This window comes from Dromiciops gliroides, chromosome 4 (genome assembly GCF_019393635.1).
Source record: "Dromiciops gliroides isolate mDroGli1 chromosome 4, mDroGli1.pri, whole genome shotgun sequence".
In the NCBI taxonomy this organism is placed as follows: domain Eukaryota; kingdom Metazoa; phylum Chordata; class Mammalia; order Microbiotheria; family Microbiotheriidae; genus Dromiciops; species Dromiciops gliroides.
In genome coordinates, this window is record NC_057864.1 from 33,752,803 (window position 1) to 33,771,207 (window position 18,405).

General features: G+C 52.4%; 1 protein-coding gene across 1 annotated transcript; it reads right to left on the reverse strand.

Moving 5' to 3' along the window:
• Positions 1-7,346: 7,346 nt before the first annotated feature.
• On the reverse strand, positions 7,347-9,574 carry ARTN (artemin). The gene is made up of 3 exons (XM_044005108.1): positions 9,452-9,574; positions 8,005-8,143; positions 7,347-7,834 (listed from the first exon to the last, which is right to left on the reverse strand). Exons 1-3 carry the CDS (start codon positions 9,494-9,496, stop codon positions 7,347-7,349), a joined length of 672 nt encoding a protein of 223 aa, XP_043861043.1. The 5' UTR covers positions 9,497-9,574.
• Positions 9,575-18,405: the final 8,831 nt, after the last annotated feature.

Sequence of the window (18,405 nt, forward strand, 5' to 3'; positions counted from 1 at the left end):
GCTGAGCCAAGTAAACAAGATATACAGTAACAATGTAACTAGAAAGAACAACCATACTCCCAAAAATCAAAAGTAAATGTAACAAAGTTACAAAGCTCAAGGAAGACTTGAATGAGTCTGACTATGACAAGATAGCCCCAATCCCTCTCTTCCTAGAGGTGGGATGTCCACAGGTGTTGTACATGGCACATATTTTCAAACTTTTCCAATTTATTGATCAGCCATGCTGATTTTTTCCCTCTCAAAAAATCCTATTTGTTATACAGGATGGATGGATTTCTAGGAGTGGGAGAAAAAAAGAATATTGGGGATATCTATGATGATGTAAGAAACAAAGAGATTGGGCAGCTAGGTGGCGCAGTGGATGGAGCGCCGGCCCTGGATTCGGGAGTACCTGAGTTCAAGTCCGGCCTTGGACACTTAACATTTACTGGCTGTGTGACCCTGGGCAGATCACTTGGCCCCAATTGCCTCACTAAAAAAAAAAAAAAGAAAGAAAGAAAAAAGAAATAAAGAGATCAATAAAATTATTATTTTTTTAAAAAGCAAACAAACATCTGGGTTCTTGATGGCACAATGGAGGGGTGTGGGGTGAAGAGCAGGATGGAGCTCAGCAGATAGGGACTCTGAATCCCAGGGACTCGGGGAGCAAGAGGTAGTCGTTCTGCCCTCCCTGGGTTTTTGGAAGAACCAAGTGATCAGACGAGGAGAGGTGGTGGCACTGGTCAGGAGAGATTGGGATAGGGATGGCACCTGTGATTTCATTAATAAAGGAAGCTTCCAAGTGAAGAAACTCCCTCTGCTGAAGCAGGTTGACAACTATTCTGCAACTTATATAATCTTTGAGAGTTGTCCAGAGCACTGAGGAGTTAATTGGCCAGCCCAGTGTCACATTGTCCATAGGCTAGACCTGGACCAGATCTTCTTGTCTTTGAGGCTGGCTTTCTAACTATTAGGTTATGCTGCCTCTTCTCATATGAGCAAGACTAAGGGAGAAAGGGGGCAGCTAGGTGACACAGTGGATAAAGCACCAGCCCTGGATTCAGAAGGACCTGAGTTCAAATCTGGCCTCAGACACTTGACACTTACTAGCTGTGTGACCCTGGGCAAGTCACTTAACCCTCATTGCCCCCCACAAAAAAAAAAAAGACTAGGGGAGAAAGGTAGCCCTTAGCTCCATCATGATCCTTTAGGGAGACTGTGGTCATGGGGGCAGCACCTGGACATCTCACTTCAGCATCTCTCTCTCCTGTGGTCATGGTGGGACCAAGGAAGGGCAGGGACATCCCTGACATGGGGCCTAGTGGCTGAAGAGCAGTAGAGAGAGCCTCCCAGCATGAAGATCTCTGATCCCAGGTCCCGGGCACATGATGAGGAAGGCCATGCTACTCCTCATCCTCTGCATGCCTGCACAAACACTGCCTGTTCCCTCCTCCGGGCCTTTGCCTTACTGTGCCTGCTGTCCCCTATGCCTGAAATGCTCTCCCTCCTCATCTCCACCTCTTGACTTCCTTGAAGTGTCAGCTAAAATCCCACCTTCTCCAAGAAGGTTTGTTTTTAGTCCTCCTTAATGTTAGTGTCTTGCCTCTGAGACTATTCCCAATTAATCTTCAAACACTGACTTTAGACTTTGAGGTATCTTGTCTTATTTGGAAATTACTTGGAGCACACCTATGCTATTACAGCAAATGTTTGTTCTAGTATTGCCTCCCTGCCTGTAACACACATGTACAGGTGCATACAAACACACACATGTACATCACATGTACACACATACACACATGCGCATACCCATACATGCACACACATCAGGGGGAAGAGAGGAGGAGGGAAAGGGTGAGGGACAGAAGAGGAGAAGAAGAAAAAGAAGGAGGACAAGGAAGAGGAGGAGGAGAAAAGGACAGGAAGAGGGGGAGAGAGATGAGGGGAGGGGGAGAGACAGAGACAGAGAGAGACAGAGTCTTTCCCATTGAATTGTGAGTTCTTTGAGACTGCTTTTTGTATTTCTTTAAATCCCAAGCACTTAGCACAGTGCCTGACCTATAGCAAGTGCTTAATGAATGTTTGTTGATGACCTGAACTGACTTTCCTCTCCTCCTGGAATTCCTCTAAAGGCCAGGTTCAATGCCATGCCTTCCAGGCAGCCTTCCTGGCCAGCTCCTCCAGAGTACTTTGCCTTTCTGGGAGCCCCTCGTTCCCTGCTGGGGTTCAGGGAGACTTGATGTCTTCTAATACCTTGCCAAGACCGTGAGCCCTGTGTTGGCATCTCTCTGGCAGTGAGCACCTTGCTCTGGTGGAACAGCAGGCAACATTCCTCAAGAGGAAGAGGAGTCAGAGGTGGTGCTGGCCCCCCTCTGAGGCTGGAGAGGAGCAAAGAGGGATGGAATAAGCTTGATTAACTAATTTTTCTGTTCTCTCTGTTCTGGTGCTCTTCCTCTTTCTGTTTCATGGGCTCCTTTGCTGGATCTTCACCCAGGTCATACCTGCTAACTGTGGGTTTCCCCCACCCCCAACCCAGAGCTCTATCTTCTCTCTGAGAGAAAAGGTTATTTCTCTCTTATACTAATTATTAATTATTGAATCAGGACCATGGTTTTCTCCTTGTCTACTTTCTCATCCAGAAATCAACCAGTGTGTGAAATCTGGCTCAAGGACTTACCCAGGCTGAGATATAATAAGACAGTTTTTAAAATTCTGTTTAGGATAATTGATGGTTCCTGCTCATTGCATTGACTCAGACAGATCTAGGAAAATGTCGATTCTCCCTTTGTCAGACAGGTGATATGGAGATTTCTAAGTCTCTTTGACAGATCTTTGGGTGATCCAAGTCACCCCCAGACCTTCATTGCAATATAGCCTACTTCCCATTATAATATCCATTCTATCATTAATTGTTAACCAATCAGAGTTGATTGCCACCCTCAGGAACACCTGCTCTTTCAAGAGTATATGAACTGTGAGCCCACAGCCATGAGGGGCCTTTGGTATTTGAGAGTGTCCCTGACCTTTTATTAAAATGCTGGCATTATTCATAAAATGATTAAATTGCCCAGAAATTATGTCTCTTGGAACTTTTTAATTGCCACATCTTCTTCCTCTAGACTCTCTTGCTTGGTGATCTCATAAACTCCCAAGTACTTGATGATCATCTCTATCATGATGATTCTCAAATCTACTTGGTCAGTATTGATTTCTCTCCTGACTGCCAGTCGTCGCAAATCTCCAGCTTCCTATTAGACATCAAAGACTGGATGTCCAGTGACTCAACACGAACAAATCTGAACTTGGGATCTTTCCCCTACACCCTCTCCCACCTCCCAAACTCCCTGTTACTCCCAGTCACCAAGGCTTGCAACTAAGGATCATCCTTGACTCTCTGGGGCTTCTCATTCCCCATATCCAATCAGTTGCCAAATCCTGTCAGTTTTACCTTTGTAACAGCTCTCTAATACACCCTTTTTTCCTCCTCTAAGACTGCCCCCACTCTAGTGAAGGACCTCATCATCTCATGCCTGGATAATTGCCCTACCTGCTGCTGGGTCTGCCTGCTGCAAGTCTCTCCCTACTTCTATCCATTCTCCCTTTAGCTGTCCTGTTGGTGCAAGTCTGATCATGTAAACTCTAGTGGCTCCCTATCACCTCCAGGATCAAATATAAAACCCTCAGTTTGGCTTTTAAAGCCCTTCATAACCTGGCCTCCTCCTTTCAAATTTGTTTTTTTTTTTTTTGGTGGGGCAATGGGGTAAGTGACTTGCCCAGAGTCACACAGCTAGTAAGTGTCAAGTGTCTGAGGTCGGATTTGAACTCAGGTCCTCCTAAATCCAGGGCCGGTGCTTTATCCACCATGTCACCTAGCCGCCCCTCCTCCTTTCAAATTTGCCTACATCTTAATCCTTCCACCCACCCTTATAACTCTACTCATTTATACTCTATCATCCAGTGACCCTGGCCTCTTTGCCCTTCCTCAAACCAGACACTGCATCTCCCAACTTCAGGTATTTGCACTGGCTGTGCCTCATGCCTGGAATGCCCTCCCTTCCTATCTCCACATCCTAGCTTCTCAAGCTTTCTTCAGGTATCAACTAAAATCTAACTTTCTACAGGAAGCCTTTTCTGATCTGCTCCCCCACTCCTTCCCCATTCTCCCCTGCTAGTACTGTCCTTCTACTCTCCATGTATCAGTAATTACCAGTCACAGAGGATAGAGCTCCAGGACTGGAGTCAGGAAGACCTGAGTTCAAATGTGGCCTCAGTTACTTACTAGCTATGTGACCTTGGGCAAGTCACTTGACCTTTGTTTGCTTCAATTTCCTCAGCTATAAAATAAGGGTACTTATAGTACCTACCTCCCAGTATTATTAGAAGTGTTATGGCCTGGGTACCTCATTTGAATGGCCCTGGGTACCCCAGAAGTTTACTGGGGCAAAGCAAAAGAACCTTCTCCTTGAGAAACTAAACCAAAGGAGAGACACACCTAAAGAGATAAGTGGCACCTGATCAGGACTGGGGCTAGTTCCAAGACCACCACCCTTCATTCCAGTCTCCCCCACCCCTCAGGGAGATAAGATTAGGTGTGGCTGCTGCCTTTGTGGCTGAGGAGGACAGAGATGACTTGAGAGATCCAGAGCCACCCCTCACCCAACTTCTCCCAGCCACCACCAGTGGGGGATGGTCCTCCCCCAATAAGGGAACTTTCCACAGTCAGATGATCACCCCATCAGACAACCCCCATTGGTCCTCTATAAAAGTATCTGCCAGTCTCCTGCTCAGGGAGATAGGTATCTCAGAGTCATGCCTCTGTGCCACACCTTCTCCCCATGAGAAGTCCAAGGATTTCTCTCTTGGTTTCCTTTCCATAGCCCTAAATAAATGATTATTTTTATTCTAATTGGATTTGTGTGCAAGAGGGTGTCTTTCTTTAAAGAGGAATTCCTAAGGACCCCTATCCCAAACCCCCACCTATTTCCCCATAACATATGGATCAAATGAAATCATTCTAAAGTGCTTAACACAATGCCTGGCACATCGTACCAGCCATATAAATATGTAGTAATTATATATAGTTATATAATAACTCTATATTATTGTTACTATATAGAACAATATAACATAAATAGTAACAGCTATATAAATGTTAGCGATCATTATCTGGTGTGGATACAGTTGTTCACGTGATTTCTCCCCTAGTTACACTGTGAACTCCTGGAGGGCAGGGATTGCCTTTTGTCTTTGTCTCCTCAGTTTAGAACAGTGGCTGGTACACAGTAGGTGCTTAATAAATGTCTGTCGATGAATCCAAATTTCTGGCACCCATTTCCACCAGGCTGCCCATACCCTCTCCTCCCCTTGCCCAGGCAGCTCAGACACCCTCGTTGCAGACCCCAAGTCTGAGGTCAGCCCTGAAGGGGAGGGAGGAAGAATGGGGGGAGGACTGATGGAAGTTCTGATAGTGACCCCACCCTTGGTCAACCCTTGGGAAGAGTCTTAGATGTGGTCATGGGACTCCCATCATCTCCTTCCCCAAACCCAAGGCTCCCCCAGAGACTTGCTGCTCATATAAGAGAAGGGGTGAGAGAGCTGGAAAGGCCCCACTGGAGGGAAGAGAGAAAGGTCCCAGGTGCTAGGAAGAGCCCTGGGAACAGAGAACAGGTTCGGGAGCCATTCAGGATGCACTATTCCAATATAGATGTCTTTATTCTGTAAGATCCCAAGTTCCAGGGACAGAGAGTCCAATTGTACCATCCTCCACAGGAAATAGAGGATCAGAGAGAGGAAGGGCCAACCCAAGGGCCAGAATTTGAACCCATGGCTTCAGACCTCATAACAAGGGCTCTTCCCTAAACCTCAATGCCTCAAATTGAATCCCTTCTCAATATGACAGTAAATGTGCCCCCCCACCCGCAATTCTTCTCTCCTCCAGGCAAAAAATGCCCAGTTCCTTGAATGACCACTCAGGCCTTCTCCCTCCTGAACACCCTCCTCTGGAAGCTCCGCAGCTCATCAGTGGCGCCCAGTGGTTGGACAAGCACTTTGGGGCACAACACTGGGAGGTTCTCAGTCAGGTACAGGCTTAGGTGGTCCCTTCTAGCTCTGGCCATCTCTGGCCTTGGGCTTCAGTTTGGGGAGGGAGAAGCCAGGACCGAGCAGCCCATCTGCAATTGGGCTGGGAGATTGATTCCTGGCAGGAAGGTGAACATACCATCCCTGTTTCGGGGGTCTGGGGGGAGCTCAGTAACTGGCCTGAGATGGATGTTGGGAGGGAGCAGCTGCTCTCTTGCAGGTCAGCTTCAGTCGGCTAGAGATGCTGGATCCTAGCAGGAATGAGCATCTCAGTAACTGGCATGAACTGGATGGAGTACCCATCCATCCCTGATGCCTGAGGACAAGTGGCCATTCCTGGCTACGAGTACAAAAGACTGTGGTCACAGCAGCAACACTGGTTCACTTGGGAGACACCTTCCTCGGACACTTTCTGGGTTACAAAGTGGGGCCACCTCACAGCAGCCCTGGGAGGTCAGCAGTGCTATGGTCAGTTACTCTCATTATACAGAGGAGGACACTGTGGCTCAGAGGGACTGCCCCCCCTCCCCAAAAGAAGAAGAATCATTCAAGGGGGGGCAGCTAGGTGGCGCAATGGATAAAGCACCAGCCTTGGATTCAGGAGGACCTGAGTTCAAATTTGACCTCAGACACTTGACACTTACTAGCTGTGTGACCCTGGGCAAGTTACTTAACCCTCATTGCCCACCCACCCCCCCCCCAAAAAGGGAGAGGGACTTGTCTATGTTCATGCAGCTAGCAGGGAGCAAGAACTTGGCTCCCAACCCAGTGTCTTTTGCTGTCCTCCCCCTTACCCCCACTGGCTGTGGCTGGCACTCAGCCCCCACCATGCAGCCTTGTCCTCCAGGCCCTGCCCAGTGCCCAGAGGCTGGCTCCTGTGCCACTGGGTATCAGAGCTGATCTTATACTACCCCAAACCCCCTGGACCTTCCTGAAACAGTGGCCTTCTCTCCTCTGGCCTCGGGGCATAAATAAATAACTTATGTAATAAATAGCTGCCCCAGGCACCAAGAGGCTGCTCCAGGGCCTGGCTATACTCAGCCTTAGTGTGGCCCAGGGATACAAATGGTCTCTCCCCAGGTTCCTCTGGCCCTGGGGGTGGCTCCCCTGCCAAAGGCCTGGAGGCTCGGCCCCTGGCAGCTGGCCCTCTCTTCTGCTCCCAGGGCCCAGCAGGCCTTTTGGGGGCTCCTCCACGGGCTGCCTGCCCAGCTGCCAGGTGGCTAGGTCAAGGCCCAGGGAGGTGGGCCACTGATGGCTTTGGGCTCCAGGAGAGGGGCTGCTGGCCCTCAGCCTAGGCACCCACAAGCGGCAGCAGAGAGGCTGTCCACCGTGCGCCAGGTGTTGCTGACGTCCATGAAGGAGACGGCTTTGTAGGCTGTGGGCCGGCAGCAGGGGTGGGTGAGCACGCGGCCGGAGCCTCTGCCAGGCTGGGCAGGGAGGCGGAGCCGGCCAGTGCGCAGCAGGTGGGCCAAGCTTATGTCATGGGTGGAGCGGACCTTTGGGCAGGAGCCGCTACAGTACTGGAATCGGATCAGCTCGTCAGAGTCATGGCCCAGACCCAGCTCGTGCACCTTCACCAGTTCTGTGCGCAGGTGGCAATCTGGCTTGGCCCTCCTGTGGCCCTTGCTCAGACTCTGGCCTCGGGTGCTTTCCCGTTGGCCCAGTTTGCCCTGGGACCCAGTCTGGGACCCGGCCTGGGCCTGGAGCAGAGGTGACAGCACTGGCTTTGGCCCTCGACCTCCTCTTAGGGGCTTGGGGGTGCCTGGGATTGCCTCTGAAAGAGAGAGACAGAGTCCTTGATGGGAGCCCACACCAGTCTCCTCCCCTTCCCCTTCCCCCCACCTCTTCTGCTCCCCAGGAGCCTGCAAAGGAATCTGGTAAGTCCTCGAATCCCTTCCTTCCCCTTTCCACAACCCCCCCCTCCCACCCCCATAATTCACTCACCAGGCAGCACCTGGGCTCCAGGTCTAAGGGTTCCAATGAGGGGCACCCTGGGGCCAGGGCTGCAGAGGGCTGGGGGCAGCATCAGCATGAGCATGAGCATGAGGAGGGCCCCTGGGGCTGGGGGCTGATACAGGGGCACCTAAAGGAGGGAGGAAGGAGATGTAGGTGTGTAGGGAGGACTGGGGGCAGAAGTAGCAGAGATGGGGAGGAGGAAAAGAGGAGGGGGGAGGGGAGGCTTTGAGAACGGGGCAGGGTCATAGCTAGGAGCCCTCCCCATCAGCTGAAGCCCAGCCTCCAACCACTAATTGGCCGCGTACCTCCTTAGCTGCCCCTCCAGATAGCTCCTACCCTCTCCAGAAGTCCTGCCCATCCAAGGCTTTTCCAAGTTGGCTCCACCCCTCCTCTTCCTCCTCTCCAGGTTGGCCCTTAGATTGGCTCATCCCTTTCACACCCCACTGGCCCACAGGATGAGTACAGAGTATGAGGTGATGGGCCAGGGGGCTGGAGAGATGGGGACTGAGTGTCAGGAGCCCAGGGCCCTATCTCCCTCACCCCACCCCTGACTCCATCCTGGGACCTGAGACCTTCCTCAGGTCTACCCCACCCACGACCCTATACTCTCTTTCCCAAACTGTCAGGTCCCAATGCCTTTCAGCTGAAGAACCTCCTGAAGAAGGTGGGGTTTAGATCCAGTGTAGAAGTGAGACAGGGAAGCCAAGAGCTGCGGAGAGAGGGATTCTGGGTATGGGGCATAGCTAGTGCATTGTGTGTGAGGAGGGTCACTGGATCAAAGAGTATGTGCAGGGCAGTAGAAGGGAAGTTTGGAAAGGTAGGAAGGGCTTTAAATATCAGAGGATTTCATCTTTGATATTAGAGGTAATAGGGAGCCACAGGAGTTTGAGGGTCAGACTTGCACTTTAGGAATTTAAAGCTAGAAGCCCCACCAGACCTCTCCCTTCCCCTTTCCCATGCTGGACAACCCCAGCCCTTTCTAAATTCTCATTTGGGACCGACCCCTCCCCAGCCGTACTGGAGCTCTCCCCTGAGGCTTGGCCTGCCTCCCCCTTCATCCCCTAACCACTTTTTTTTTTTTTTACTGAGGCAATTGGGGTTAAGTGACTTGCCCAGGGTCACATAGCTAGTAAGTGTTAAGTGTTAAGTGTCTGAGGGCGGATTTGAACTCAGGTACTCCTGACTCCAGGGCCGGTGCTCTATCCACTGCACCATCTAGCTGCCCCCCCAACCACTCTTAATTGTTCCTTCTCTCCCCTCCCACCCTTCGGGGACCTCTCACCTGGGGCCCTTCCCTAGGCTCCTGCTGGCATTCAGCTTGTCCTCTCCCACTCCCTAGGCCTTCCTCTCTTCAGCTTCTGCCCTTGGACTCCAAGAGGCCCTTCCTCCCAGCCTCAGGCTCCCCGACTCACCGGGAAGGCCTTGGTCCACTCACCAGTCTGTTGGGAAGGTCTCTGGGGGTCTTCCTTCCCCACACCATCTCAGTCTTTGGGAGGCCGCTGGCTTCTGAAGCCCTCCTTTTCTGCCCCTCCCTCTGGCTGCCAGCACCCCCAACCAGAGGGGAAAGCCTCATACAGGAGAGGAGACCTGAAAGGAGAGGTAGGAAATCTGGAGCCCAATCTCCTACTTTGCTTTGGACTCTGGGGAGCTTCCAGAGCAACCCTCACCCTCCTCTGGGCTGCCTGAGGCATCTGGGTGGTAGAAGATTTGAGTTCAAATCCAGCCTCAGACATTTCCTGGCTGTGTGACCCTGGACAAGTCACTCAACCATCGGTCTCTGTCAGTTTTCTCATCCACAAAATGGATAATAATAGTACCTATCTTCCAGGGTTATTTTGGGGATAAAATGAGGTAGTGTTTGTAAAGTGCTTTGCCAACTTTAATGAGCTATAGAAATGCTAGGTAGCATTATTCTTTAGTGTCTTCCTCTGTCAAAAGGCAAGGGGGGAGATGAGAAGATTTGGGGTGGGGGGAGATTTCTAAAACTCCTTCCAGGCCTCATGTTCTATGGCCCCAAGCTGATGAGCCAAGAGTGGCTCCAGTGGGGCCTGGGCCTAGAAGATTGGGGTCAGCCTGCTCTGTCCTCCCGTGCCCACTCTCTCACATCTGTGGTGCCCCCCACTTCTCTTTCTGGATCCTCAAGCGAATTCTTGACTTAGCTGTGCCCCCAGGAGCTGGTGGGCTTGGAGAAAGGCCAGTTGACTCTCTATGCCTCAGCTTCTTCCTTTTTGTTGTTTTGTTGTTGTTGTTTTAATGAGGCAATTGGGGTTAAGTTACTTGCCCAGGGTCACACAGCTAGTAAGTGTTAAGTGTCTGAGGCCAGATTTGAACTCAGGTATTCCTGACTCCAGTGCTCTATCCACTGCACCACCTAGCTGCCCCTCTTCCTTTTTAATGTGTGGGTGACATGGGTGCCGCCTGCCTCACAGGGGCAGCGTGCTACAAGGAAAGGGCTTTGTAGTGACAGAGTGCTAGAGAAATGGGCATTAGGTGGGGCAGCCTTGGGAGGAAGGCAGGATAGACACGATCATGACAGAGGAGTAAATGGAGGCACAGATTAATAAAGAAATGAACCTTCAGTCACATAGCTTGGTAGACTCAGACAAGACCTGTGGGCCCTCCCCTGGCCAGGACTTCTTTGAAGCACCTGCTCACCTTTCCACCTTTGGCCTGAGTTCGGGGCAGCCTCATGGAGGGGTGTGTATGCATGTGTTCATGTGTATGTGTGAATATGTGTGTGAGTGTATGCATACCTGCACATGTCTGTGTATGTATGAACATGTGTATGCAAACATGTGTGAGTGTGTGTGCGTTGGGGGGCTCTTTAGGTTGTCTTTGTGGCTGTGAATGGCAGGTCACACTGACCTAGGCTAGAGCCTAGGCCAAGACCAAAGCTCAGGTAACCACTGACACATTCTATGCCTCAGTCTCCCTCCTATGCCCCCAGGCACCTTGTAAAGGCTGCTAAGAAAGTAGCGTCTCCTGCCCTAGGAGGAGGCCCTGCTGTAGCTACAAGTGGCCACCAGGTGACAGCCTCTGCCTGATCTCCAGGGTGGTCAGCTACCCCGGCCTGGTCCCTGCTGCAGTTTCCACCTGTTGTTAGGCCCCGGGCCTTGGGCAGACAGTGCCCATCCTGGTCTCTTTATAGTGCTTGCCCTCCAGGACGGCCCTTGGCTCTGTCTGGGGCTCTTGTGCGGAGTCCTTCAAGCTGGGGTGAGCTGGGGAGCTTGTCACTGTCTATTCCCAACAAGGCTAGCCCCTGGACTCAAGATGCAAGGCCTTGGCTGTGTGCCCATGATGGGGCAGGCTTCTATCCAGAGTGCTCCCAAGGATGTCCAAGTCCTCCTGCATTGGAGCCCTCAGTCACTCCATGGCCCCACCGGCTCCAGAGCCAGCCTGTTTCCTGGCCAGGCCCCAGCCTCTCACCCTGGGTCCCCAGCCCTGGCCCATCACACCAGAGCTCCCACATGGGGTGCTCCCCTTCGGCCCTCTGGCATTGTTTTGCCTGGATTTGTCCTGTTCTGACCTTCTCACTGAATACTCCCAGCCACACCAATCTGTTCTTCCCTCCACACTCAGGTTCTGAGAGAGAAGAGGCTTCTTGCCAGCCTGGCCAGGAATCAGCAGCCCCTGCCCTTCGGGCCTGTGGGCACAATGACCCGTCAGGCACAGGCTGGGGCTCTAGCAGATGGTGCTACTTGTTGGAACTGCTCCCCCACCCCAAGCCCCAGTTTGGTGGGACCTGTGGGCAGCCCCTGATTGGAAAGGTCCAAGGCCCCACTATCGAAGGAAGGCAGGGCCACCCCCACCACCATGGTCCCCATTTGAGTTGCTCATCTGGTTCTGGGGCCAAGCTGCTGTGGCCTGCACTGGCTAGCCTGGGGTAGGGAGTGGGTATAAGGCCTAATTGGGCCCAACCATCCACAATGCCCACATTAGGGGGATGAGGTGGTGGTTCTGGCTTGGCCTAGGTAGATGCCCAGGTCCTTTCCAACTTGGAGGTTTGGAGTTTGGGGGACCCCTGAGCCCTCTGCTGGGAACAGGCTGGCCTGCTCCCTCCCTCCCTCTAGATGGTATCAGCCTCTCCCCTTCCTGGCCTTTCAGAGGCATCACCCTTTGTGCCTCCTCCAGGAAGCCTTCCTAGATAGCCAGGCCAGCAGTGAAGCTGCTTTCCCTTACCCCAACCCCCTGTGCCTGTGACACCTGCTGCTGCCTGATCTCTAGGGAGCTGCCGATGCCCCCTTGGCACTAAGTTCAGCCCATGCTGCTGCCTCTAAGATTTCTCTGCCTAGGGCTCCCCTAGCTTGGGAGCTGGAAGGGAAGGGGCTAGGCCTCCACCCTCTGGTCTTTCCCTGGGGGTAGCATCCTCTCTCCTACCCCCTTCCCCCTCCCTAGCTAGGCCTGCTCTTGGAAGAAGATGCTGAGCCCTTTTCCCCTCGGCTTCCCAAAGAGCAGTTCCCCAGGGCTCTGCCTCCTAGGCCCTCCCAGCCCTTCCGTGACTGGGGTGGGGGGTAGGGATGGGCAGGAGGTTCAAAGGGGCCAGTGTTTCCCTCCACGCTTCCATTGCATTGCCATGCCAGGCCAGCTAGCCTCTCCTCCCCTCTCTTCCTGGACCCCTTAGGGAGTCAGCCACGAAAGCTCAGGGACTTTCCTCGGGGACGCAGGTACTTACCTCCTCCTGGGCAGCGGTGGTGGCGTCCTGGGCCCCCGTCCCTGGGGGCGCCCCGCTAGGAGCCAGGGCTCCGCGGGAGCATGCCGGGGCTCCGCACCTGGGGCTCCGCACCTGGGGCTTCCGCCCGCTTGCCCGCCTCAGCTCTGCACCGAGCCCGACTGGGTTCCCTGAGGCCGCGACGGGAACTCGAGTTACTACTGCCTGCGAGGGGCGGGCAGGGGGCTGGGGCGCCAGGGGGGCGGTCTCACCGGCAGCCAGCGCGGGGCAGGGCGGGGCGGGGCGGGGCACCATAAGACGGGACGGGGCTGGGCCGGGAGGGAAGGGGGAGTGGGAGGAGGCGACCGCGACTCCGAGGTCGGGTGGGGGCACTGGGGGTCCCGGGCCACAGAGGGAGGGAGGAGTGGGGCGGCTGAGGAGGTGGCTGCTGGACCGACGCCCTCCACGGGGATCGGGGCCTGCTCCACGGACTACTTCCCCGCCTCCTCCTTCCCGGGGTCCCCAGCTGCCCGACCCCGAGCCGGGGGAGAGCCCCCTTCCGCTAGGACGCCGGGATCCTCCAAGGCAGAGAGAACGGACCGCCCGGCCCGATGACGGACTGGACAGCCCTCGAGAAGGGGGCAGGAGGAGGGCGGAGGCCGACCCCAGAGCCCTGGACTGGGCAAAGAGGGCCCGACTTGTCAGAGCCCCGGGGGCCGCGGGGGTGGGCACCGCGAAAAAGGGGCCACGGCGGGACTCACCGGCCAGCGCGTGGAGGTGGGCACGGGATGGTCCCGCGCCCAGAAAGCGGTGGATCTCGGAGAGGGCAACCAGGGGCTAGCCGGGACTGCGGGCTTTGGGGCCCCGTCTGAGGGGTCAAACCTAGCTCCATCCCTCTTCATTCAGCTCCTTGCCTTCTCAGCCGCTGCCGTCTGGTGTCAAATTCCAGCTCTGAAGTCACCTGATCCGGATCTCAGGGCTGGGCTGGGCTGGGTAGGGCAGGACCGGGCAAGGGGGCGGGAGGGGGGGGGCAGGACAGAGGGCCCCTTGTCCCGTCAGTTCCCCAGAGTTCTATCCTCTCCCACCTCTTCCCCTAGGCTCACCTGCTAGCTCCTCCGGGGGAGGGCCCCCTCCTGCTACCGGAGGGTTTCCTGGCACCTGGGACAGCGCCCCAGGCAATGGGGAGGGGAGAGAGGGCATAGGTCTCAACCAAGAAAGGTAGGTGGGCAGGGGCGAGCCCAGGAGACTGGCCAACCAGCGGTGGGCAAGAGGGAGTTCTGGGGAGATGCGGGACCCCTAGGTCCCAGGGGGAGCATGTGTACATGCGTGCAGGGGGGAGACAGATGGCAGGTAGGAAGTAATTTCATTGCAGTGGAGGGGAGGATGAAGAGGGGGCTAATTGCTTACATCCGAGGAGGATTATTAATAGCTTGTCCTGACTGAAGCCATCATGCTCATCTCTCTCTTGAGGTTGAGGCCCTACCCCTTGGCCCCTGGGGTGGGGAGGGCAGAGTGAGGAGTCCCTGACTCACCGCCTTACCCACTGCATGGGGCTCTCTGGGCTGGGCTGGGCTTCCAGGGCCCTGGGAGTTTGGAGCCCCCACCTGTTGGTTCTACAGGCGAGTTTAGTCACCGCTCCCTCAAAGAGCCCTGATTAGGGGTGAGGCCTTCCCTACTGGGGCCCCTAGAGGGCCTGGGCCTTAATGCCTTGACAAGGCAGGGCCTTAACCCCAGGGGTGCTGAAGGGTATTGTATGGAAAGCTCAGCCAGGCCCAACCCCCAAGGCTCTAGGCATCTTGGGCTAGAATGGGAAAGTGAGGTGCTCCCCTTCCACAGCCACAGATCCACACAAGCGCCAGCTTCCTGGGTCTGGAGGGAGACCACGACTCCCTTTGCCAAATCTGCCAAGGGCGCATCTGGCCTCTACTTGAAGACCTCCAGTGGGGAGGAGCTCACTACCAGGAAGGCGCAGTGTGGTCTATCGGTAGACACCTTTGGTTCTTGGGAAGTGCTTGCTTACATTAGAGCAAAGCAGCCCTGTTCAGCCAACTAGAATATGACCAGATCCTCTGTCATTCCACAGATGTGAGAAGGCGTGTCCCCTCTGTGTTGTTTCAAGGCCAAACATCCCCTGTTCCTTAAGACACTTAGCATTTGGCAGGATTCTGAACCCTTGCCTCATCTTGGTCTGCCTCTCACGCTAAGTCCACAATGTCTTTCCTCCAAGTGCCGCCCCCCCCCCAGAAGTGAATACAGCACATGGACCAGATGTGCTCAGACCAGGGCAGAGGCCAGGGCACCACCCTCATCTCCCTCATTCTAGGAGCCATGCCTGTCCCAACAGCTTTCTGGCAGCCATGTCGCACCATTGATTCAAATAGTCTTTTCCTAGATCCTTTTCAGAGAAACTGCTCTCTTAACATATGCTTGCTCCATACTTTACTTAGGTAATTAATGTTTTGAACCCAAGTATAAAAATTTGCATTCAGTCCTACTGGAATTCATACCAGACTCCATCACCAATGTGTTCATCATTTCCAGCTTCAAGCCATCTGCTCACTGGATAACTGGGCCATCCCTGCCTTCATCCAAGCACCTGATCAAAATGATGGAACTGGACAGTCAGTCAATAAGCATTTAAATGCCTCCTTTATGCCTGACACTGCACTGTGCAGGGTGCTGCACTACTAGGTACACCACTAGAGCCTCTCTCTGGGGTAGCATTAAGACTTTGTTTGTAGAAACTGCCTACACTGTGTTTGACAAGTGACCCCCCCCCCAGTTCACAGAGCCCTCTGAGAAAGCAGTGATGGGGAACTCACTGAGCCATGAATGTGAGCCAGAGAGGGCAACTAGGTGGCAATGGATAAAGCACTGGCCCTGGATTCAGGAGGACCTGAGTTCAAATCCAGCCTCGGACATTTGACACTTAGTAGCTGTGTGACCCTGGGCAAGTCACTTAACCTTCATTGTACGGCCAAAAAAAAAAAAAAAGTGAGCCAGACACAGCCCTAGAGAGCTTCCAAAGTTAGGTTAGGTTCCTTGCATTGAGCCCATTGGCGTTTGAGCAGCTTCCCACTCAATAGCCCTCCATCGTTCATGGTCCTCTTTTCTGGGGCAGAGCAGAATAAGCCTCATCCTGCTTTCCATTGTAGCCCAGAAAGGCATCCCTGCTGGCTGACTGGATCTCCTAGGTCAGTTTGGATGAAAAGTAGAATGCGTGAATGGAAATAACATGCAGAAATCTTGGAGAGGTAGTTTGGGTTTGGAAAACCTTGAATGTCATCTTGAAGAGTTTGTACATTAGAGGAGAGTAGGGCATAGGAGCTAGAAAGCTAAGCTTGGGCTCAATTTCTGTTTCTGATTTAACTATAATCAAGTCACTTAATCTTCCTGAGACTCAGTTTCCTCATCTGTAAAATAGGGGTAATAATAGCAGCAATGCCTGCTTCACTGAGCTGTCCTAGAGATGGACTGAGATTCAAGTTGTAAACCTGAGAGAAGGTCAGCCCCTCAAGGGTGTTCCTGGGCCCAGTAGCACAGGATGTGGCACGCAGGAGGAGTTATGTTGATTGACTGATTGACTGATTGAACGGTGGGGAAGATCATGAGCTCAGTTTGACCATGCTGAGTTTGAGGAACCCAAAGGACATCCCATTGAAGATCTTCAGCAGGCAGATGGAGACACAGAAGTGGAATCCAGGAGAGAGAATCGGGCTGTACATGAACTTGGAATGGGGAAGGGGATGATCTACAGATTGCCAAGGTCTGTGCTAGACATTGTCCTTGGGCAAGGGGACTAGTGGGAAGAAGAACAGGAAAACAGGCAACTTATAGGGCTGCTTAAGCGGAAGGGGCGTCCTTTCTCTGTGAATTAAGTTTGATGGCTACTGTCTGTCTCTCTGTTATGGATCCTGAGGCAAGATCCAGAAAGGGCATGAATGGTTAAGGCTCAGATATCTGAAGCCCTTAAAGTCTCCCTAAGGGCTGACCAATGATACTGACCTCTACAGGCAAGGTGGAGGGAGGGCTGAAGCAGAGCTGGGGTAGGACCAGACCTGAGGAGAGAGGAGGGGGCCAAGGATGGAGATGGTACCTGCCATCCTGTGGACACCATCCCTATTTTCCTCCCATGCCCCCAGAGGGACAGATAACATGGCCTAGACCCCAAAGACCTTTGGGTTCTACTTCTGCTTCTTACTTCCTATTTGACCATAAGCAAGTTATGTCACCTCTCTGGCATCCATAAAATTAAAAAGTTGTACTAAATGTCCTGTGAGGCCCCTCCAACTTTAAATTCATGATTCGACCTCCCAGGTAGGTGGAAGCTGCAGCCACTGGAGAGAGAGCCACTGCTACTAAAGTGTGAACATCACTGGCCTAGACTTGGCTCTGGGATCAGGGTTCCTCACCATATGGCTCTCCCCACTGTAACTGCCACCTAGGGAATTCTGAGATAGGGAATGAGGATTTCATAGCTGTCACCAATTAGGCAGTCAATCAACAAGCATTTGCCTGGCACTCAGTAAGCACCTAATACTTGCTTGTTGATCGACCGTCCACCATGTCAGTCAGTCAACAAGCATTTATTGTTACTTTTTAAATTAATTTTTTTCAATCAGCAAAAATCCATCTTCTCTCCCTCCTATTTCACCCCACCTCCCAACTGAGAAAGAAAAACAAACCCTTGTCACAAACATGTACAGTCAAGCCAAAAAAGAAAACATCCATCCACATTAGCCATGTCCAAAGAATATGTTTCATTCTACATTCTGAGGCCTGCCCTCTCTGTAGATGGACAAAATGCTTCATCACGAATCCTTGGGAACCATGGCTGGTCATTAAGCTGATTGGTATTCCCAAGTCTTGCAAAGCTGTTTGTCTTTATAATAATTTTGTCATATTATAAATTATTCTCCTGGTTCTCTTCATTCTGCACCAATTCATACATTTCCGAACTTTCGCTAAAATACCCCCTTCATCATTTCTTACAGCCAATAGCATTTCGTCACATACATCTACAATAACTTGTTCACCCACTTCCCAATCGTAGGCACCTCTCTCAACTTCCAATTCTTTGCTGCCTCAAAAAGAGCTAGAAATACTTCTGTAAAGAGTTTGTTTTGCTTGGGCAAAACAAACAAGTGAGATAACAATCTCACTTGACATAGCACAGTGCCAGCAACATAGTGAGCACTATGTAAATGTTAGCTGTTATTATCATCATTATTACTGCTTCCCTTAACCTACCCTCCCTTTTCTCTCCCTTCTTCCCTTTTCCTCCTATCTCTTTGTTCTGTAAAATGTATTTCTGTACTGAGCAGTGTGTGTGTGAGTGTGTGTGTGTGTGTGTGTGTGTATGTTTACTGGGCGTATCAAAAATCTTTAATAACTTAAAACTGCACTAAAACTTTTGGGACAATGTACTCTTCCCTCCTTTGACCAATTCAGATGAGATTAAGATTCAAGTGTCACCCAGTTCCCCTATCCCTGCCCTCCTCTTTCTATAGATTTCTACTTGGGCAGTTTAGGTGAGATAACCTTTCCTAACCTTCCCCTCCTTTTCCATTGTCCTTTTAAGATGATCAAAACAGAATAGTACCACTCCCAGGCCCTTGGTCTATTTAGACTACATTTCTTTAGACTTCCCTCAATGCCTGGGACCTCCTAGCTCTGGAACACCCCACCACACCTCTGCTCTGTTCACCCATCCCTCCCTTCTTCCATTAGTGAGTTCCTTT

Coding starts and splice junctions, on each gene's coding strand:
- ARTN (XM_044005108.1), bottom strand. CDS start 9,496: ATGGTGTGGGGAAGGAAGACCCCCAGAGACCTTCCCAACAGACTG. Junction 8,144..9,451: donor GAGACCTTCCCAACAGACTG/GTGAGTGGACCA, acceptor TCCCTCCTTTAG/GTGCCCCTGTATCAGCCCCC. Junction 7,835..8,004: donor TGGAGCCCAGGTGCTGCCTG/GTGAGTGAATTA, acceptor TCTCTCTTTCAG/AGGCAATCCCAGGCACCCCC.